This window comes from Lissotriton vulgaris, chromosome 10 (genome assembly GCF_964263255.1).
Source record: "Lissotriton vulgaris chromosome 10, aLisVul1.2, whole genome shotgun sequence".
Taxonomy (NCBI): domain Eukaryota; kingdom Metazoa; phylum Chordata; class Amphibia; order Caudata; family Salamandridae; genus Lissotriton; species Lissotriton vulgaris.
In genome coordinates, this window is record NC_141698.1 from 706162381 (window position 1) to 706187570 (window position 25190).

Genomic DNA, 25190 nt, shown 5'->3' on the forward strand with positions numbered 1-25190 from the left:
AACTAGTAGTGCAACTGGAAGCATGTTTGCAGAGTGGTGGAGAAAGGGGAAAAGGCCTCCAACAACATCACAGCAATCGTGCTGTGTGGGACTTACTGGAGGTAAGTCCCACATAAAAGGATTACTAAGAGGTCTTCAGAGGCCACGCCCCCTGTCTCCACCACTCTGCAAACGCACCTTCAGGTGCACTACTGGTTGGGGGACGGCGACCACTTTACTCCTGATGGACCTTTGGGGGCTAAGAAGCCCTTCTGGTACCTCCTGTAAGTCCTACACAGTGGGGTTCCTGAGAGCTAGTCGAAGGCCCAGCCCCCTTTCTCCACCACTCTGAAAATGCTACTACTTCTTAAAAAAAACTATAGCAATTACCTGAAAAACAAAAGGTTACAGGGATGTTATAGTTGGGAATTAGCATTTAAAAAACCTTAGAAATTCACTGCAAAAAACAAAGGTTACAGAGACATTATACTTAGGCTCAGGTTTCACTTGAACAAAACCAGTGAAATTCAGAAGTTCCAGTTAGCTGAGCTAACTATAACTTATTGCCCCACAATGCACTGCTTATGACCTCACCTATTACGTAACTCATGACATGGTCCGTGACATCCCTGATAAAAATGCAAAGTGAGAGATTTAAGATGTTTATATATTTTGTTTTAACTAAAAGCAACATTTCTCTGAGTGTTTCGTTTAAGAATTTTTAGCCCACAAAATACAATCATAAAAGCAACCACAAGAGGGCCTTGCATTCCAGCTGAAGAGCTTAGAGCTCCAGTTGGGAGTGCTTCAAAAAATATTGTATGCTCTCCTGGGATCCTGGGAGGTTGATTATAATGAGCCAGTATACTTTTTTTATGTTGCTGGGGGGCAGCTTCACTTTCTGCATGCTCCTGACATTAACAAAAATGCTTAGTGGTGCTCCTCTCTATTCTAGGGGCAGCGCCAAGCTTGAAAATTAATAAACAAAAAAGGCAGCACAGAATATTATGGGGCGCCCCATGCTTGAGCAGTGAATAATAAATGAACAGCTTCTGCTGCTCATTTATTATTCAATTTTGTATCCCGGTGCCAGCCCCAGACACCATTTAAATTTTTTTTATTGGGGAGTTGGGTGCGCAGCACCCCTTCCCTAGCCTTTACAGACATTATGGTCCCAAAGACACAACACCCCGGTGCACTACTTTTTAATTAAGGTGGAGGGATGCGCGGCCCCCCTCCCCTAGACACTTTGGGCCCGGGTACCACATCCACAGGGTTCTTCTTTTTTCAATATGGGGAGGGGGGCATGCCGCCCTCTTCCTTGAGTTACCTTGGGCCCTGGGAACCCCATCTACCAGGGCCTTTATTTTTATATAAGGGAAGAGGGGTGCACAATTCTCTACCTAAAGTTTATATGGCTCAAAGGACCCCATCCCCTGGGGCCTCAGGAGGCTGCCCTGGTGCCCAGCCAGGGCACCCACCCACACACCACTACCTTGGGGGCTACAGGGGGAGGCCCCTAAGGCCCTGCCGGCTTCCTGCATGCACCCATCCTAAGTGCATTGGGAGCCAGCTTTGTTTATGCTTGCTTCCTCTGGGCGGGGAGAATTTGACTTTTCCTTCACGCAAAAGCAGGGAAACACAAGTCTGCATCCACCCAGCTGGAGTATTTTCTAAGCTTAGACAAATGTTTTTGACCCCAACACCAGGCCTAGGGGGTCAGGGTATTCCTACCCTCTTATTTTTTTTCTGTTTAAGGTCGAGCCTAGTACAGCGCACATGTGCTGCTCTAGGAGAGGGCCTCTTGGAATCACTCCAGACTTCCCAGAGACTTCTCCGTGTGGGTCGGACTGCTCCCACACATTCCATTGGCCTCTGCGTGTGGCTTTCAATAATGAAAGTACACAAATGGCCAAAGGCGGGTGCTTGTCCCGCCTTTCCTCAAAATGTTCACTCCCATGGCCTTTGGGTCTTGGGAGCGAGCAGGAGTGCGCAGGCTGGCAGCTGGTCGTGGATCAGGTTACTAATTTATATCTCGGTCGCTTTCACTTTTGCATCTGCGCTTGTTTAACTGATTGATGTGGTGGCAGGCAATCAGATCTCACCATGAGAGGTGTGGGTCCTGTAGATCCTCTGCTACGTGATATATGCAAAATTATGGAGTTTTATTCGCTCAAAAACTAATATAACATCTCCAAATGTACTAGCAGCACAAAACAGTAATTTCCTATGGACACACGATCATAACTTTCCAATGGCAACCTGGGGAATGTATATATTTATATCTTCCTGTCAAACAAAAACCTACAACCAGATCAAAACTCTTATTATATCAGCCATCATTATATAGTGAAATCAGTCCCTCATCCATTTCACCTACCCAACAACTAGACCATGCACTTATGTGTGCAAATAATTAAGCTGCCTCAAGACTTCGGACTACCTCAATAAAGCATTCAACGAGGCAACCTCAGGACTCAAACACTACCTCAAGAAGCCTCAGCACTCTTAGACTGCCGAACTTTGTTTTTTTAAAGACTGCTCTACTATGTAACTATTATGAAACACTGTTGTAAAGCGCTCCGATACCCCTGGGTCAGGTCAGCGCTATATACAACTGAAAAAAACTTCTATAGTACTAAATTGAAACAGTGTCTGACATTTTCTAGCATCGCAATTATTGTTTTTTATGTACTTCCCACTGTTTATTGTCTACACTCACAAACATTACAATGTACATTTTCACGTTCAGTAATGGAACATTGTTCGCATAATTCCTTTACAATAATTGGTCAATTACTTTTTTCTTATATTTTCATAAAAGCACAATTACAGTCATCAATGGATGATTAGTGAATAATTGCAACAATCTATTGAAAGTAAATCTGCATTAAGTTGCCTATTCTGTCAGATAACTCCAAAACAGAATATTCATCAGTTTCAAAATGTCTTATATTCAATGCAGCTAATCCTACACAAGGTAGTCTCCTATCATAGAACCAAATTTAGAATATTAGAATGTGGAGCACTCCATTGCAGACAATGGAGTGCTCCGTGCTTCTACGGGCTGGTAAAGGGCCGCAAAGCAACATTCCAGTGGTGTTTAAACACAGGCCTCTCTGAGTACGGGCTCTGAGAAGCCTTTGTTTAATTTGTTAGAACATTCTGCCTTCTAGTGGCAGAATGTTCTAATATCATCAGAGGTGGGACTGTTCTCCAGTCCCCAGAAATGCACAGCTAAACGCCACTTTGGCTGTACCTATATACGAACATTATTTTTTACTTATTCCACATTTATCCATTGTAATCCAAATTATTTATCATCAATATTCCAATCTTCCACAGACGAGAAGGCGCCCTTCGTGTGCACGTTAATTTTCAAGTTTCTACTATTCTCCTGGTGTCACTAAGACTTTGACCAAGAATATGACAAAGACGTGAATTCATTTCAGGCAGTATTTATTGTCACATAACCCAATGCATTTCGGGCATCCAGCCCTTCTTCGGGGGTCACTGTAAAGTATAAACATACAACAGGATTACCGAACTGATTCACCCCTCTAAGTGCGTTTTTCACTATCTGCGCATATCCAACCACATTTATCTCTTAATTCTCATTAAAAAAGACATCTCAATAAACCTTAAATTAATCTACACATGTTGACCAAAAAAGTATAGCCTCAGATTCGAACCCCTGTTCTATGCACATTGCTTCATGCTGCATTATCGCGCTGAGCCACCCTTTGTCCTAATGACCTACGCCCTTCTTTTTAACTCAGCTAAATATTTTTACAAAGCATTGATAAAATACGTGGAAATCATGTTTCTCTAACAGTGTAAACTGTGTTTTATGCCATAGCCTCAAGTCTAACAAAGCAGTAAATCTCATCATTAACACATTTTTAACTGACGGTATTTAACCTAAATAACATCGTCTAGGAGCCCTTTTAAACAAAGCCCCATACCCATTCTATGCATAAAAACATGTTCACCCACAATTCCAGTACCTGCTATAAAGTGAACAATACTAAAAGTGCATAGGGTATATGATGCATATCAACCTATAGATATGTACATGGTAAAGCTAATATTCATATAGTGCTTAGTGCAAAACAAATAACAGTTAAAGTGCATGGGGTACAAAGTAAAGTAATTCATGTTAACATATAAACAAAATGTATGTCTAATATTTGATGCAAAAGAGGCAGCACTTAAGGTACATGATTCAGAGTATAAAATCATCTATGTCAGCAATTAAACAATACAGACCCATATGCAAAGCTATTTTGGGAGCAATACGAATTTATCTACTTTGAAATTCACATATGGGAAAATTAAACCACCAGCTCATTCAAATTCAAATTCCTCCTTATTATACATTTGAACCATTTCAGAACAACCCTTTCTCATTCTGTTTGTTAAAAGCAAATCATTGGTCCACTGGTGTCTATTTCTGCTTTTCCACATTTATGAATGATCAAAATAAATGCATCAAAGTCTTGTTCATTTTGCTGTGATAAACAGGAATCCTAAGAAGTCCCATACCTTATAATTCCATATTGCATTACTTGATTTGTGATCAAACTTTTTCCAACAACTGGGACTTATCATTTCATTTAGTGCTAATTCTACTTCTTTCTATAAGTGTTCATGTAACTCGCCATCCGCATTATGTCCTAAGGGAGATTCTGTTCCAAGCTACAATATGAGGATAGATACTAGTCTCCTCAACTGTAATTCTCGATCACTGCCTCTAGGGTGCTTCCTCAAATGATTAATACCATGATATTTAAATTCAGTGGAATCACCTTGTACATCCCAGAGATGTCTTGCCTTGTGGTCACCACTGTCATTATTGTTATTGCTCTCAAATACTGCAATATTCCAGTTGTATTCCTCACCATGAAGCACAGAGGTGCTTTGCAGAATACTGGAAATTATAATGCACAACTGAAAACAAAGGTGAACAGGATTACATGACCGTAAATAGTAATATGCTTCTGGAATAACTTCATGATAGAGATTGTGTGTCTATTTAGGGAAAATAGGTCAATAGGTATTCAGATAGAGATTAAACAGGCAAGTTATGAGACATTTCCCAAGAGCCAAAGTAAGGGGTCCTTTCTGATGGTTGTAGGTAGAGAGTTCAATAATGATGAGGCTACTTGAGAGAAAGACTGGTTTAAGGTGTGTGACGTTTCGTATATACGTGTTTCCAGAACTTGATCTCACTTGCTTCTTAGTCCTTTCGCCCTTCTCCGAGTGTTGCTACATTTGTGAGGGTTGGATGGTTGCTGTATGTTGACTGATGCTCTATGGCTTGTGTCCCCAAGGGTGCTGGTCTAGCATTTGAGTTTGTGTAAGATTGTTCTGAGAAGAACAAGACATTGTAGTCATAAAGTTTAATCTCCTTCGCCTATTGCTCAGCATATCTGTGATAAACGTTTGTGCTACCTACATTTCTAGAGATTAACACATTCCCCTCAGGATTGCTCACAAAAACAAAAATGCCACATCTCACCAGACCATCTCCAAACGAACATTGCAAGCACACTGTTTTAAAAGGAAAGCATTGAATTCTCTCCTGGAGAATGACTCATCTCTATGATTTCTGTACGTGAAAAAAAGCCTTTTTAAAAATCAACTTATCTATTTGCTGTAAAAGCTGCTAAATATTTATCACCAGCTCAATTTTCTTGGAAAAAAGCAAAAAGGCAGTATCTGGGGCTATCCCAGTGATCTCAGATAGTGAAATGAGTTCCGTGACTAGAGGGGGGGGGGGAGAGTAGCATGACAAATGGCTCTTTAACGTGTGATTCCTGAAAGAGCTCTATCCCAGTCTCCAAAGAGATGTGAAGTGCTTTTCAAGGTGAACATGCTGCCCTCCTTGTTGTCCGCTTCATTGCTCTGGATGTGCCTGAGGAATTGCCACATTTTCTAAGGCAAAAAAGAGCCCAGGTTGTGGAGATAGAGCTGCAAGGGGAATACAACAGTCTAACTAATGAAGGACTTGACTCTGGAGCTTTGCCGGATAGCTGAAGCGCATGTCCTTCATACATTAATAGCCGGACTCAAAATAGGCGCAGACTCACCTTCAGGAATATTTAACCACAGTAAATCTGCATGATCTTCAATAAATAATGGCTAGAGCAGTGCTTGAAATGGAAAAATAGAAGTGCAGGTACTCTGTTTCAGAGTACTTCCTTATTTCTGAGGATGGCCAGCACTCTCCAATTAAAAGTATTATGTTTCTCTTGAGAAGTGCAGATACTCTCCTTCCCCTAAATAAAAAAAAGAGTTGCTACTCTGTTCCAGCAGTACCCGCCCATTTAAAGCACTGGGCTAGAGTGGTTGATCTTGAAGCTAGAGAACCGGGTTCGAGTCTAGGCAGGGACGCTAAACTTCCTGTGAGCAAATCACTTATTCTCCCCGTATCAACAAAAATGATCGTGTCCGTCTGTAATACAACTGCTGCTCATGTAAAGCGTTTTGATATCTGCGGGTCCAGCTTGCGCTAAATAAATCAAAACAAAAAACTGCTATATAAAACAAAAAAACAAAAAGTCTTGCATTAAACTACATGTATTCATTGTTAATTGACAGCATCAGCACCAAGGTATATATACCTCTACTACGTCACTGGGTTTCAAAAAGTGATGTTCCAGGCTTGTATTTACTGTCTTGTAAATGACTGTACTCTGCACAAGGCAGGCCAAAAGCTTTCATTTCAGTTTTAGAAAATTTGAGCACTTTATTTTTGGAAAAGCCTTATTTGAACACTTTTTGGGCTGATTGATCAACGTGTATTCAATGGAAACCGCTAAAAAAATCCTTTGGGCAAAAAACGTTGGTAGATCTTTGATAGTGTTTTTTTTTCTTTTGAGGCTGTGAATGGCCTAATTAGGCTCTATACTGAAATCGCAAGTTCAGGGAAAGGGCACCGGCGGAACATGTTAAATTTTTTATTGGTTTAACATCAGCGCTGGTCCTTTGAAAAAGCCGTAGGCTTCCCACTAAAAGAAATCCACTGGCGATTGAATTCTGTATGTGCATTGGCCGCTATCGTTATCCGGCTGATCAGTTTAATAGACTTGTCTGAAACCAAACCCAGGGATGACAGGGCTTTATTGATCCGCAAAGTAATCAACGTAATGTATTGACAGGGTGCTCATATGTTCCTAATGAAACCAACAACAATGGGGACCCGACAGCTGTCTCGGGACCTTTATAGGACTTCATTGTCCCACATGTTAATCATCTCCAAGATCTGCTATCAGAGTCTTTGACCCTGTAACCTACAAATCTGTTTTTGTGATTTTAAACTGGCCTCTTAATAACTTAGAAGTGCTTTTCTTCAAAACTTGCATTTATGTGACGATTTCCTGATTTTTCTTTATCTCAAAGTTGTTGCTTTTGTCCTCACCCCGATTTTATTTCTTGAAAAATAAATATAAGTTCTACTTTGATTTTCACTCTGTAATAGTTCTTGTGTTAGAGAGATGTACAGTTTTTTTTAAAATATGCCCTTGAAATGGTCCTACTAATTTTCTTTCTTTGGTACACTTCTAGCAATAGATCAACTCCCAGCAACCACGACCGGATACAGCGCCTGCGGCAAGAATTTCAACAAGCGAAGCAAGAAGATGAGGTGGATGAAAGGAGAAGAACCTACAGTTTTGAACAACCGTGGGTGAGTAGTGAAATATATCCCTGTGAATAGGATCTCCCTAATGTTATTAAGCTCAGCCCCTCTGGACGTTAACCCAAGTCTTGCATGCAGTAGGTCAATATTGAATGGGTTTTGTTTGACCTATGACCCTCTGACCTTAATCAAATCATTCTCGGTGGTCCATGAATGGCCCCTTAATTTTGTAGGCTATCAGTCTGCTGAATAAAGGGGGATAAATTGCTTGGTAAACGCCCAGACTCTTTATTCTTGAATGTGCCAAGCAGCGATCATTCTATAGAGATTTTCCAAAAAGGGGGGCGGCGTTAGCTTTTACATCGCATGAACCATCACAGCCCTGGAGGGTGGGTGCATGACGTTAACGAGGACAATTTGCTTTCAATAATATACACACGTCAGAATGCATTACTACAAATGTTTATTTATCTATGTGTGTGTGTGAACACTTTTAGATTTTCTTTCCTGGTGTGTCCTCATTATTAACATGTGTCCTTCAAAGTCTTAACAAATGCCTGTCGTCTGCTCATCAATAATTAAAGAGATGTGTCTGCAAAGTAAGGGCTTTGGGATGATGTGTTATTCCTGGCAGTGGAAGCTTCACTCCAGTATTTGCACATAGGCTGCTGGTTATGACATGCTGAAGGTTTTCTTGAATTTAGCCCATTATCTGGGATAATGGAGTCAATTACCCTGTTGATTCTCTTTTTTTTCTCAACGAGTCTGTCATTATGTGAGCAGATGTGTAACTTTTTAGATGTGGACGTTTCATGACCACTATTTACTGGGAACTTCATTTAGGAAACAACATTATTTCTTCGTGGTTAGTGATCATTTGTCAAACTATCACTTTCTGAAACTACGGATATCATTTGGAAGGCTCCTGAATATTTTCCAAACTACTGGGACCATGAATACCTTAATTTGTCAACATTTCTTTGCTGGTGGTCTGGGTTGTTTATAAACTGGCCAGGTATGTTATTTGTTTGTGTGATTCCAATATTGCGTAATTATAGAGTTTTACATAATCTGTTTTTGTTCTTTTGTATGCTCTTAAGTAAGTTTTGTACGCAGGACACTTGTTTGAGTGAAAAACGTCCCACATACATCTGGCCACCCATACATTGGGCAGGTATGTCAAAAGATTTAAGTACCTCAGGCGTACATTAAGTACAATTTGATGCAGGCGACCTTAAAAAATGTGTTCGCTTTGTACCCAAAACATAGCTCAAGTACATTTTTCAGATAGACCGCGCCATTTACAATGATCAGATGTCTAGTGTGGCTTTTGTATAAAGGGCGTATCTCACACAGGTGACCACCGAGTAATAATAACATAATATCTGTTTTTTTTCCACACTAAAATTGCATGTACTATACATTAAAACATTTACGCAATTTCACCCTCCCCTCAACCAACTTAACCAACTGTTTTTGGTGAGCTAGTATTGAGAAATCAAATAGTACCAATTTTCTTCTGGACCCCTCATTTTCAAACACGTGCAAAATCCAAAGTGCCATACAGCAGTCAGCAGCTTTAAATAATAGGCCTATTTTGAACTAAAGAGGGACTTTGTATGTTTGCAACAAATCCCTTACGTGCTGCCTCAACCCAGTGTCCCAGTTTAAGCAACCTTAAAGGGCATGCTTTCCTTTCAGATGTAGTCATCATTTAAAGACGCTCAAAATGCATTGGAACTTCGCCTGGTTTTTCTCTGACATTCCAGGGGTGCCTCTGTGGTACCCCCGTTCCTGTCATATTTGGAGGAGTGAACATAAGAAAGCCCTATCTTCTGGCTCAATTTCTCAATCGCTTTTGTTGGTTTGGAGAACGGTATATACTGCTCACGTTTCTCACGCTCACGTACTTCTTTCACCCACATTCGCACAGATTCAAACATGTCTTGTCTGGATTTCCGCTCGAACATACACTGTTCCACATACTCAATCTTTCGCACATCAAATGACCCATACATTGGCCAGCGTAACTCGGGATCTTTTCTCGTGTGTTTCCTCCATAATGTGCTGTACATTATAGAAGAAAGACCATATTTAATGTACATATCTCTATTAGGCGTCCCCTCTGGGAGAGCCGGCTGAGATTCCTCAAGTCTTAACCGGTTATTTCCACAAAAGCAGCACATCCTATGAAGTGCGCTAAAAGCAGGCATGCCAAAAATAGTGCAAAATATGCAGTATTATAATCAAAGTAGCACTTAAAGTATCTGTAATACGTCGTGCCGTTCAAATCAAAATCACAATTTTAGAGAAAAATCTCATTACCTGCCTATATGTGTTGCAACGCATGTATTTCACTTTCACATACACACCATGACTAGTCATACCAAACCAAAATTGCCACTGCAAGCGTATTCTAAAACTGCCTTGCCAATCCTAGGCTTCCAAAACCCACAGCAATTACCGTACAACGGTTCTTACCAATCACAGGGCGTCCAGATTCCAACTGCCAAGTTCTAAATTCGACCAAATGGCCACTGCACGGCAAGCCAACAGAAGAGATCTCAGTCAAGGACCGGCACCACCTGGATGGTCAGATCGGAAAGAAAGGAACAACGCCTTGGATGCCAAGACTCGGGTCTCTTCTGGCAGTGATCACGTCCGCGGCGAGATTCCAATCATTCGTCACGACCACTCCTTCGGGCATCCGAGTCGCCGATGAACCCCCTGTGTCAGGCGCCAATTGAAGTAAGCAAGCCTCAGCTAGGCCTACCAGTGCAAGGGGTTCGCCCTTCTCTGCAGTCCTTAGACCATAGGAAGAAGTTGGCACAGAAACTGGAAAATACAAAAGCATAGTTTATTAAACCTTTAAAGGTGGTACTACATTCCACACAACACCCTTCAGTATTGTATAGAGTAGCACACCAAACTAAAGCACATGGCCCCTTTTATACACAATGAGGGGGCTCAAAAGAAGGAGGTACAAAATACAAGAGCAAGTTTTATGTACATATAAGGGCATATTGGAAGGCACAATCGATGAGTGGGCGAAGTTAACAGTTTTCAGAAACTAGTAAACACATTCCTATCTGGAACTAATTAGTAACAGCTGCAGACCCTACTGGGCATGCCTGGGCATGCTGAAAGTGGGGGGATGCTAAATATAGCCTGTTGCTGGGCAGATTTCAGGCGCAGTTAACAAGGAGGTAGGACAAAGCACATGATGAGCACATGGCAACATGTGGCAGACAAAATGGCTGCCACAAATACAAAATGGAGTCTGTTCAATTGCTACAATGGTCAAATGCAGCATGTCTTCTGCTAATGCTTAGCCTAATCGCCGTTAATTTACAACAGCTGACCTCCAGACTGCAAAATTGGCTAAATCTCTTTGTCTGCACCAAACCAAATGAGGCACAACCACTTCCTGGTCCAGCGTCCTGTCTTCCAGCCTCCCCATCTTTCATCTCCAGACAAACCAGTGCAGTTTTGAAATGGCACTTTGTCTGCCTCTCCTATATTCATTCAGAATGGACCCAGCCTAACTTTGTTGCAGAGTCCAGGAGATGCCAAGGTATTTAAACAGAAACGGCCATGTGCAATAGAATTAACTTGCTCTTTTTTACCTGCAGGTCTAATGATGGTCATCTTTTTTCTGCAATATGCGAGCATAGAATGATCCCCTTCTCAAGCTGTTTGCTTCAACAGCATTCAATTGTTACTTCTTGATGTTATCTTGTAAAAAATAAATCATCATATTTGGCATCTGGGTATTATCACTAGAAATATCGGATTCAAAAATATATCCTAAAAATGTTTGTGGACTTTCTTCTGATAACACTGAGCTTTGCTGTTACTTATTACAATTCAATTCAATTATGAATATCTTTATTTCTGCCAGTCTGGCCATAAAAGTACATTAAAAAAGTGCAACACATTTCATACAGTTTTGATATACAGAATGAAATAAGATGCTGGACAGTGGAATATTAAAAGGTCTCAATAAATCATTAAAAACTTCTCATTTCATACAATAAAAGAAGGATAAAAACTACTTAAAACTTTAAAAGGATCCGATTATGCCAGACTAGATTTTAGTACAGTTGAACAAACACACCACATAGAGAATAAATATCGGGAATCTGAATACACAATAGGGAGACTGGTATCATATTTTAATATCCTGTATGCCTTCCCACAATGAGTTGTCCCGAGATTCCGGCAGACCTGTTGCAGCCATCGGTGCCTGATCTTCCTGTATGCTGGACAAACAAACAGTACATGTTGGTCCAATTCAAAGGTGCTCTCGCAAACCGGACACCCCTTAGACTGTGCAACCCCCAGTTATTTGTGAAGGCACGGGGTGCTAGTACCCCGTGCCTAAATTGCAGATAAAAATTTTTGGCTAGGGGTGGCTGGATAATGTCAAGGACAAGTTCTAGCCTGTATTGGTCATTGACTTCTAAAAATTGTGCACTCAGAATACCAGGGCTGGCATTCCCCTTAATCTGATTTATCTTGATTTCTCTAAAAAGCTTTGAAAGAACCTTCCTGGGAATTGTCGGGCAAGATGATTCAGGATTAGACCATAGGTCGCCCATCCTTGGAGCAGCTAATGTATTTTTAATATAGGCTAACCATGTTTTTTTGCCCGCCCCATGCAGATTCATAACTTCCTTTATCTGATCCTTAAAAGCCACTACTTCTTGTGTGCACCATAAACGTTTCCAGTGAAGAAGGGGCCTGAGGGCAACTTCATCAGCAATTGGACCGGCCCCAAGGTCCAGGCGGAGTGGCGTCAGTGGTGTACTTTTTGGGAGGCCTAAGATTTGCCTAATAAAGACATTTTTGTTCTTAGAGAGGGAATCAGGTGATTGACGACCCCAGATTTCTGCTCCATATAGGGCCGCCCCCCCTTGCTTGTATCTGATAAATTTCCATAACCAGGCTGACCATTTTATGGGTATTTTTCTGAAACATCTTGGCCAATTCCCCCGAAGTTTGGGCTAATCTAAACTAGCCTTCTTAATTTGAGCGTGCCACTGCATTTTATCGATAAGGGTTAATCCTAGATAATCGAATTACAATATCAAGGTGACCAAAGGATAGTAATCCATCTTCTAGCACAACCCAAGTAGACTTTGTACAAAAAAGGGAAATGTCTGAAAATTGCACTCTTTGAAATGACTCTCTACGAGGTGTGTTCAAAGCTGCAAAAAGTGTGCTCTATCATTTCATGCACCTATGGACACTGGCACACTTACCGGCACACATACCAGTAGCAACACCTCCAACACAACATCACACAATCGTGTGCCAGAACATTAGGATCCACACCCAACTTTTCCCACAAAGGGCAAACTATAACCACACACAACTCCACCCAGGAACAAGGGTGTGCCTCTATCGCAGGCAATTGGTGTTCACCAATGCCACCCTGTAATGGCGATTGTGCACTACACATATATTAATGCCAGATAGGGTAATGTGCCATAAAGCTGTAATTCTTGCCTTGGGTAAAGTGAAGTAACACCGTTCAGGCCAACAATGAAACCTGGAGAAGCAGCTCACTCTAAATGATAGAAGAGAAACAACTATTATTTAAATATACTGAGAAAAATCTTTGAGTTTGTAACAATCATGAGCCGTTACAAAGGTTCCAACGCTGCCCTTGCTATATCTACTTCATTCAGATAATGATTGTTGAAGTTGTTCTTTTATATTTTATTTTTTGAGTTCTGGAGAGGATAATAGTCTTCAATAGTTTGTACTACGGATACTTCACTGCAGCTTAAGTAATTCTTTGATAGAATTAATTTGTCTCCCTTTGTGGTTTCTGGGGCACGTTAATTTTACCTTCTGTTGTGAAAGAAAGCTGTAACTGTGAAACATTCTGAAAAAATAACTCCTTTCTGCTAGTAGATTAAACATAGTGGATGTTTAATCGTGCGTCTGCAAACTGTATCTGATATAGTAAGAAATGCTTCCACGTCTGTTTCTTCTTTGGCACAGTCATTATGTTGGCATGCTTCCTGTGACATTGGGCGGATTGCTTTCGAAGAGAGAGATATTGTTGTTTTCCTGGGACAATGATCTGTGAGAAAAATGTGCACTGCTCAAGACTGGAAATTGAACGACTGAAAGTTATGAGCCAAACGCGCCTATATGTTCATGCTTTTGGGAATTTTAGACGAGACAATTTGGCTATGTTTTCTGACTTCCAATGAAGAGTGAGTTGGAAGTTATTTAGATGACAGGTTAATTACCATAAGAGTGAAAACATTTTCTAAATTATAGATCAGTAAAATGGGTCCTTTTTCTTCAGACAATCAGGAGTGTGCATCACACGTCCCTAAGCTTTTCTTGTCCTGTACAAATATTTTCTAGTGCCGAAATTCGGATTTAATGGCATTATAATTTGGCTCCTTTAGATAGCTTCAAATTGCTTTTTTTCAAATTCACAATTACCCTTCAAGAAAACTGTTTTGTAGGCCTTGCCCAACAGACAGCACACATTGTCTAGTCGTGAAATGGCTTCTGTAGACTTACCAAGAGCTTACAGTGGGCCTACAGCTCACCCATTGCTTACCATTGGTTGGCGTTATTGTCACTGCTTTACTTTCCCTCATGTGCTCTCCCCACTAAATACCCAAGCTTCTTTCCTTTCAAACTACTCTGCCCCCACATTCCATGTCATGCCCTCCTTGTGTGTTTCTTCCTCTGCCCCCCATGTTGTTCTCCCATCCTCATATGCTGCTTTTCTTTTCATCCACCACAAAGCTTTAATTATGTTTTAGTAAATAAACACCCAGAGCACTACAGCAAGTCTTTTCAATAACCTGCTGTTGGAGCAGGTCTGATTTTATTGATGAAAGTTCTGATCAGGTAGTGTTTGTTTTTGCGTTGTTAAATAGGAAAACAGCTAATATGTTTCATCTTAGACTACTTTTTCTAGGCTTTTAAAACAGTAACAAAAAATGTATAGTCAATGGGGAACACGAGTGCCCGGCACAGCAACAGGAACGTAAAACTGGTAGAGGGTGCCCAAAATTCAAAGCAATACCAAGTTTGGCAGGCCAAAGTATGTCCTTGATTGAAAAAATGTGCTGGATCGCTGGATGCATAACCTGCATTTGATAATGAAGGGCCCTTGTAACCCTGGGATTTGCGTAAAGTAGAGTAACAAGCCGGTGCGTGTGTCCTGAAGCGGGTGTACCGGGCCCATCGTGATCCTCATTAACTATCCAGTTTTTATTACTGTTTTAAAAGCCTTGAAAAAGTTGCCAAAGACGAAACACGCGTCGGCTGTTTTTCTATGTAAGAATGCAAAAACAAACAATGCTGGATCAGAACTTTCATCAATAAAATTGGCCATGCTCCAACAACAGACCATTGGCCAACTGTAATATAGAGTAGACAAGAACATTAAAACGCACACTGCAAATGAACCATAGCTACCAGTGGTGTAAAGCTGACTGCACTTAGTATGGGATAAAACACTTGGTGGGCTTAATTGATACACCCCACAGTTCTGAACTGCAGTAGGACTTGAATAAGCATCATATGACTGAAGACATCTGATACTCATAATTGACACTTTAGAGGACTCTAATATGGTCAATCATTGCAGGTCTTGATTGATGTATTGTCCTTTATCAATGTTAGTAGCCTGTAGTCACCTAAGGGATGATTGTAGCCCAATTCATCCTGATGGGTTTCTATCCTTCTCTTCCTTCATCTCTCTCTTCTCCCATCTCTCTCTTCTCCCACCACCTAATTGTTGCCTGATGGTTTTTCCCTCTACGAATTACAAGACCACTCATCGCAAATAACCTGCATGTGGTAAACAGCATGTAAATATTAATGGAGGTGGCATTGAAATCATAAACCGCATTCGGGACCTGTGGAGGTAACCACAACTGCCAGGTAGTTACACATATAATTTAGCACGTCTGTCTATCACACTTCTTTTGACCTTCATTCTGCTATGCACTGCAGCTCACAAGGTAAAAGCTCCCCTGTGATCTATTATGCATGAAATCAAAACATACACTTCTGTTCACAAAATAAATACAACAGTCTTCCAGCCATGCAGTCTCTCTGTGAAGTAGCGTGCCCTTTAGTGCCCTGCAGTGAAATATGAACCGCTATATAAATTCTAGGTACCCCCTGAAGTACATTATAAGGATATTGCAAGTCACCACATAGAGGAACAAGGCCACACCATCACCCTTTCAATAAAACTCTTAAATTCTTGGTTTGTTGCTGTTTCATGTTGAAAAGATAGAATGTTTGTGAACATGAAGAATAAAACTAGAATCTTCTAAGACATTTGGTGCAAAAAATATTAGAATCAGTTAAACACAAGGCAGATTTTTTAAAAGCTGTAGCTCAGAAGGTGTCGAAACATGGAGAGATCTTTCGTATAATTACTTAGGTCTGGAAAATTAAACATTTTGCCTTAAGATATCTCCTTTGTGCTTCTCTCTCCATCTAGAAAAGACAGTTTTTAGGTCTCGTGACCTACAATGCGCGCAAGCGCATTGAGGGAACGAGAATTCAAGTGGCCAAAATCATCGTCAAACCAAGGGCTTTCAGCCGCGGTTTTCATGAAGTTCACGTGAATCACGTGATTAAACATGCACGCGCATCGGCAGCATTTCTCCTGCACAAGGCTCGCAAAAGGCTCTCCTCCCTCCCCACATCAAAGGCATCAATCCCCCTCCCACAGGCTTCCCCAGCGCTGCCCCGCCCCCTGCTTCACGGCCAGGCCATCTGTTCCCTGCCAGACCTCTCACACTTCCGGCACAGCATGCCGGTGTACTTCAAAGGCTTATCACTTCACACGGCCGCAGGCCGTGCAACCAGAGCACTTCAGTTGGTGCGCAGCCCCCCTCCCAGCACTGCCTTGTTACTCTCGGCAGACGTGACTCCCTAAACACTTTTTATATTTAATTAGCAGCAGCAGCATTTCTCCTGCGCCAGGCCACATCAAAGGCTCTGTGCCACTTTCACCCACACAGCAACACTTTCAGACACGCAACGCACATGCCTGTGTACTTCAAAGGCTTATCACTTCACACGGCCGCAGGCCGTGCAACCAGAGCACTTCAGTTGGTGCGCAGCCCCCCTCCCAGCACTGCCTTGTTACTCTCGGCAGCCGTGACTCCCTAAACACTTTTTATATTTAATTAGCAGCAGCAGCATTTCTCCTGCGCCAGGCCACATCAAAGGCTCTGTGCCACTTTCACCCACACAGCACCACTTTCAGACACGCAATGCCACTCACACCCACGCAAGCCCACTATCACCCATGCAACACCACACTCACCCACGCAACGCCACTCACCCAAGCAACACAACTCATCCACGCAACCCCACTCCTCCATGCAACCCCACTCCTCCACGCAACGCCACTCCTCCATGCAACCCCACTCCTCCACGCAACGCCACTCATCCACGCAACGCCACTCATCCACGCAACGCCACTCATCCACGCAACGCCACTCATCCACGCAACGCCACTCATCCACGCAACGCCACTCACCCACGCAACACCACTCACCCACGCAACACCACTCACCCACGCAACACCACTCACCCACGCAACACCACTCACCCACGCAACACCACTCACCCACGCAACACCACTCACCCACGCAACACCACTCACCCACGCAACACCACTCACCCACGCAACACCACTCACCCACGCAACGCCACTCACACACGCAACGCCACTCACTCACGCAAAGCCACTCACACCCACGCAGTGCCACTTTCACCCACACAGCACCACTTTCAGACACGCAACACCACTCACACCCACGCAAGCCCACTATCACCCACGCAATGCCACACTCACCCAAGCAACGCCACTCACCCAAGCAACGCCACTCACCCAAGCAACGCCACTCACCCACGCAACACCACTCACCCACGCAACACCACTCATCCACGCAACGCCACTCATCCACGCAACGCCACTCATCCACGCAACGCCACTCATCCATGCAACGCCACTCATCCACGCAACGCCACTCATCCACGCAACGCCACTCATCCACGCAACGCCACTCATCCACGCAACGCCACTCATCCACGCAACGCCACTCATCCATGCAACGCCACTCATCCATGCAACGCCACTCATCCACGCAACGCCACTCACCCACGCAACGCCACACACGCAACGCCACTCACTCACGCAAAGCCACTCACACCCACGCAGTGCCACTTTCACCCACACAGCACCACTTTCAGACACGCAACACCACTCACACCCACGCAAGCCCACTATCACCCACGCAACACCACTCACCCACGCAACACCACTCAACCACGCAACACCACTCACCCACGCAACACTACTCACCCACGCAACACCACTCACCCACGCAACGCCACTCACCCACGCAACGCCACTCACCCACGCAACGCCACTCACCCACGCAACGCCACTCACCCACGCAACGCCACTCACCCACGCAACGCCACTCACCCATGCAACGCCACTCACACACGCAACGCCACTCACCCATGCAATACCACTCACCCACGCAACGCCACTCACCCACGCAACGCCACTCACCCACGCAACGCCACTCACCCACGCAACGCCACTCACCCACGCAACGCCACTCACCCACGCAACGCCACTCACCCACGCAACGCCACTCACCAACGCAACGCCACTCACCCACGCAACGCCACTCACCCACGCAACGCCACTCACCCACGCAACGCCACTCATCCACGCAACGCCACTCATCCACGCAACGCCACTCATCCATGCAACGCCACTCATCCACGCAACGCCACTCATCCACGCAACGCCACTCATCCACGCAACGCCACTCATCCACGCAACGCCACTCATCCACGCAACGCCACTCATCCACGCAACGCCACTCATCCACGCAACGCCACTCATCCACGCAACGCCACTCATCCACGCAACGCCACTCATCCACGCAACGCCACTCATCCACGCAACGCCACTCATCCACGCAACGCCACTCATCCACGCAACGCCACTCACCCACGCAACGCCACTCACCCACGCAACGCCACTCACCCACGCAACGCCACTCACCCACGCAACGCCACTCACCCACGCAACGCCACTCACCCACGCAACGCCACTCACCCACGCAACGCCACTCACCCACGCAACGCCACTCACCCACGCAACGCCACTCACCCACGCAACGCCACTCACCCACGCAACGCCACTCACCCACGCAACGCCACTCACCCACGCAACGCCACTCACCCACGCAACGGCACTCACCCACGCAACGCCACTCACCCACGCAACGGCACTCACCCACGCAACGGCACTCACACATGCAACGTCGCTCACACACGCAACGCCGCTCACACACGCAACGCCGCTCACACACGCAACGCCGCTCACACACGCAACGCCGCTCACACACGCAACGCCCCTCACGCACGCAACGCCCCTCACGCACGCAACGCCCCTCACGCACGCAACGCCCCTCACGCACGCAACGCCCCTCACGCACGCAACGCCCCTCACGCACGCAACGCCCCTCACGCACGCAACGCCCCTCACGCACGCAACGCCCCTCACACACGCAACGCCCCTCACACACGCAACGCCCCTCACACACGCAACGCCCCTCACACACGCAACGCCCCTCACACACGCAACGCCCCTCACACACGCAACGCCCCTCACACACGCAACGCCCCTCACACACGCAACGCCCCTCACACACGCAACGCCCCTCACACACGCAACGCCCCTCACACACGCAACGCCCCTCACACACGCAACGCCCCTCACACACGCAACGCCCCTCACACACGCAACGCCCCTCACACACGCAACGCCCCTCACACACGCAACGCCCCTCACACACGCAACGCCCCTCACACACGCAACGCCCCTCACACACGCAACGCCCCTCACACACGCAACGCCACTCACTCACGCAACGCCACTCACTCACGCAACGCCACTTTCAGAGACACAACGCCAATCACACCCACGCAAGCCCACTATCACCCACGCAATGCCACACTCACCCTCGCAATGCCACACTCACCCACGCAACGCCACTCACCCAAGCAACACCACTCACCCACGCAACCCCACTCGCACGCAACGCCACTCACCCAAGCAACGCCACTCACCCAAGCAACACCACTCACCCACGCAACACCACTCACCCACGCAACACCACTCACCCACGCAACACCACTCACCCACGCAACGCCACTCACCCACGCAACGCCACTCACCCACGCAACGCCCCTCACACACGCAACGCCCCTCACACACGCAACGCCCCTCACACACGCAACGCCCCTCACACACGCAACGCCCCTCACACACGCAACGCCCCTCACACACGCAACGCCCCTCACACACGCAACGCCCCTCACACACGCAACGCCCCTCACACACGCAACGCCCCTCACACACGCAACGCCCCTCACACACGCAACGCCCCTCACACACGCAACGCCCCTCACACACGCAACGCCCCTCACACACGCAACGCCCCTCACACACGCAACGCCACTCACTCACGCAACGCCACTTTCAGAGACACAACGCCAATCACACCCACGCAAGCCCACTATCACCCACGCAATGCCACACTCACCCTCGCAATGCCACACTCACCCACGCAACGCCACTCACCCAAGCAACACCACTCACCCACGCAACCCCACTCGCACGCAACGCCACTCACCCAAGCAACGCCACTCACCCAAGCAACACCACTCACCCACGCAACACCACTCACCCACGCAACACCACTCACCCACGCAACACCACTCACCCACGCAACGCCACTCACCCACGCAACACCACTCACCCACGCAACGCCACTCACACATGCAACGCCACTCACACATGCAACGCCGCTCACACATGCAACGCCGCTCACACATGCAACGCCGCTCACACATGCAACGCCGCTCACACATGCAACGCCGCTCACACATGCAACGCCGCTCACACACGCAACGCCGCTCACACACGCAACGCCGCTCACACACGCAACGCCGCTCACACACGCAACGCCCCTCACGCACGCAACGCCCCTCACGCACGCAACGCCCCTCACGCACGCAACGCCCCTCACACACGCAACGCCACTCACCCACGCAACGGCACTCACCCACGCAACGCCACTCACGCAAATCCACTCACACCCACGCAGTGCCACTTTTACCCACACAGCACCACTTTCAGACACACAACGCCACTCACACCCACGCAAGCCCACTCTCACACATGCAACTCCACACTCACCCATGCAATGCCTCTCACCCACGCAACGCCACTCACCCACGCAACGCCACTCACCCACGCAATGCCACTCACCCACGCAACGCCACTCACACATGCAACGCCACTCACACATGCAACGCCACTCACACATGCAACGCCACTCACACATGCAACGCCACTCACACATGCAACGCCGCTCACACATGCAACGCCGCTCACACATGCAACGCCGCTCACACATGCAACGTCGCTCACACACGCAACGCCGCTCACACACGCAACGCCGCTCACACACGCAACGCCGCTCACGCACGCAACGCCGCTCACGCACGCAACGCCCCTCACGCACGCAACGCCCCTCACGCACGCAACGCCCCTCACGCACGCAACGCCCCTCACGCACGCAACGCCCCTCACGCACGCAACGCCCCTCACGCACGCAACGCCCCTCACGCACGCAACGCCCCTCACACACGCAACGCCCCTCACACACGCAACGCCCCTCACACACGCAACGCCCCTCACACACGCAACGCCCCTCACACACGCAACGCCCCTCACACACGCAACGCCCCTCACACACGCAACGCCCCTCACACACGCAACGCCCCTCACACACGCAACGCCCCTCACACACGCAACGCCCCTCACACACGCAACGCCCCTCACACACGCAACGCCCCTCACACACGCAACGCCCCTCACACACGCAACGCCCCTCACACACGCAACGCCCCTCACACACGCAACGCCCCTCACACACGCAACGCCCCTCACACACGCAACGCCCCTCACACACGCAACGCCCCTCACACACGCAACGCCCCTCACACACGCAACGCCACTCACTCACGCAACGCCACTTTCAGAGACACAACGCCAATCACACCCACGCAAGCCCACTATCACCCACGCAATGCCACACTCACCCTCGCAATGCCACACTCACCCACGCAACGCCACTCACCCAAGCAACACCACTCACCCACGCAACCCCACTCGCACGCAACCCCACTCGCACGCAACGCCACTCACCCAAGCAACACCACTCACCCACGCAACACCACTCACCCACGCAACACCACTCACCCACGCAACGCCACTCACCCACGCAACGCCACTCACCCACGCAACGCCACTCACCCACGCAACGCCCCTCACACACGCAACGCCCCTCACACACGCAACGCCCCTCACACACGCAACGCCCCTCACACACGCAACGCCCCTCACACACGCAACGCCCCTCACACACGCAACGCCCCTCACACACGCAACGCCCCTCACACACGCAACGCCCCTCACACACGCAACGCCCCTCACACACGCAACGCCCCTCACACACGCAACGCCCCTCACACACGCAACGCCCCTCACACACGCAACGCCCCTCACACACGCAACGCCCCTCACACACGCAACGCCACTTTCAGAGACACAACGCCAATCACACCCACGCAAGCCCACTATCACCCACGCAATGCCACACTCACCCTCGCAATGCCACACTCACCCACGCAACGCCACTCACCCAAGCAACACCACTCACCCACGCAACCCCACTCGCACGCAACGCCACTCACCCAAGCAACGCCACTCACCCAAGCAACACCACTCACCCACGCAACACCACTCACCCACGCAACGCCACTCACCCACGCAACGCCACTCACCCACGCAACGCCACTCACCCACGCAACGCCACTCACCCAAAGCAACACCTCACACACGCAACTCACTCACGCAACGCCACTCACACACGCAACGCCACTCACACACGCAACGCCACTCACCCACGCAACCCCACTCACCCACGCAACCCCACTCATCCACGCAACCCCACTCATCCACGCAACCCCACTCACACATGCAACCCCACTCACACATGCAACGCCACTCACACATGCAACGCCACTCACACATGCAACGCCACTCACCCACGCAACGCCACTCACCCACGCAACGCCACTCACCCACGCAACGCCACTCACCCACGCAACGCCACTCACCCAAAGCAACACCTCACACACGCAACTCACTCACGCAACGCCACTCACACACGCAACGCCACTCACACACGCAACGCCACTCACCCACGCAACCCCACTCACCCACGCAACCCCACTCATCCACGCAACCCCACTCATCCACGCAACCCCACTCACACATGCAACCCCACTCACACATGCAACGCCACTCACACATGCAACGCCACTCACACATGCAACGCCACTCACCCACGCAACGCCACTCACCCACGCAACGCCACTCACCCACGCAACACCACTCACCCACGCAACGCCACTCACACCCACGCAGTGCCACTTTTACCCACACAGCACCACTTTCAGACACACAACGCCACTCACACCCACGCAAGCCCACTCTCACACACGCAACTCCACACTCACCCATGCAATGCCACTCACCCACGCGACGCCACTCACCCACGCGACGCCACTCACCCACGCGACGCCACTCACCCACGCGACGCCACTCACCCACGCGACGCCACTCACCCACGCGACGCCACTCACCCACGCGACGCCACTCACCCACGCGACGCCACTCACCCACGCGACGCCACTCACCCACGCGACGCCACTCACCCACGCGACGCCACTCACCCACGCGACGCCACTCACCCACGCGACGCCACTCACCCACGCGACGCCACTCACCCACGCGACGCCACTCACCCACGCGACGCCACTCACCCACGCGACGCCACTCACCCACGCGACGCCACTCACCCACGCGACGCCACTCACCCACGCGACGCCACTCACCCACGCGACGCCACTCACCCACGCGACGCCACTCACCCACGCGACGCCACTCACCCACGCGACGCCACTCACCCACGCGACGCCACTCACGCGACGCCACTCACGCGACGCCACTCACCCACGCGACGCCACTCACCCACGCGACGCCACTCACCCACGCGACGCCACTCACCCACGCGACGCCACTCACCCACGCGACGCCACTCACCCACGCGACGCCACTCACCCACGCGACGCCACTCACCCACGCGACGCCACTCACCCACGCGACGCCACTCACCCACGCGACGCCACTCACCCACGCGACGCCACTCACCCACGCGACGCCACTCACCCACGCGACGCCACTCACCCACGCGACGCCACTCACCCACGCGACGCCACTCACCCACGCGACGCCACTCACCCACGCGACGCCACTCACCCACGCGACGCCACTCACCCACGCGACGCCACTCACCCACGCGACGCCACTCACCCACGCGACGCCACTCACCCACGCGACGCCACTCACCCACGCGACGCCACTCACCCACGCGACGCCACTCACCCACGCGACGCCACTCACCCACGCGACGCCACTCACCCACGCGACGCCACTCACCCACGCGACGCCACTCACCCACGCGACGCCACTCACCCACGCGACGCCACTCACCCACGCGACGCCACTCACCCACGCGACGCCACTCACCCACGCGACGCCACTCACCCACGCGACGCCACTCACCCACGCGACGCCACTCACCCACGCGACGCCACTCACCCACGCGACGCCACTCACCCACGCGACGCCACTCACCCACGCGACGCCACTCACCCACGCGACGCCACTCACCCACGCGACGCCACTCACCCACGCGACGCCACTCACCCACGCGACGCCACTCACCCACGCGACGCCACTCACCCACGCGACGCCACTCACCCACGCGACGCCACTCACCCACGCGACGCCACTCACCCACGCGACGCCACTCACCCACGCGACGCCACTCACCCACGCGACGCCACTCACCCACGCGAATCCACTCACTCACCCACGCGAATCCACTCACTCACCCACGCGAATCCACTCACTCACCCACGCAAATCCACTCACTCACCCACGCAAATCCACTCACTCACCCACGCAAATCCACTCACCCACGCAAATCCACTCACCCACGCAAATCCACTCACCCACGCAAATCCACTCACCCACGCAAATCCACTCACCCACGCAAATCCACTCACCCACGCAAATCCACTCACCCCCACGCAGTTCCACTCACCCCCACGCAGTTCCACTTTCACCCACACTGTGCAGTGCACAATAGGTCTAGCAGTAGGAAAGTTGGAGCTATTGGTTTTGTAAATGACAAAGCCCTTTATGTTTTTAAAATGAAAACAAAAATAAAAGGCATTGTTATTTGCAATTGTAATAGCTCCAACTTTCCTACTGCGAGACCTATTGGCAACGCCAGTGCTTGTTGAAACTGCAGCTCTGTGACTTGCCTTGGCT

The 25190-nt window shown here is 48.8% G+C and overlaps 1 protein-coding gene across 7 annotated transcripts in view; it reads left to right on the top strand.

The window, feature by feature from the left end:
- PARD3 (par-3 family cell polarity regulator) overlaps positions 1 to 25190 on the top strand; it is a 1412997-nt gene that overhangs the window by 1335110 nt on the left and 52697 nt on the right. For all 7 annotated transcript variants that reach the window (XM_086941535.1, XM_086941533.1, XM_086941537.1 and 4 more), the window contains one exon: positions 7549 to 7669. In XM_086941535.1, the coding sequence (XP_086797661.1) occupies positions 7549 to 7669 (121 nt within the window). The remainder of the gene's footprint in view (positions 1 to 7548; positions 7670 to 25190) is intronic.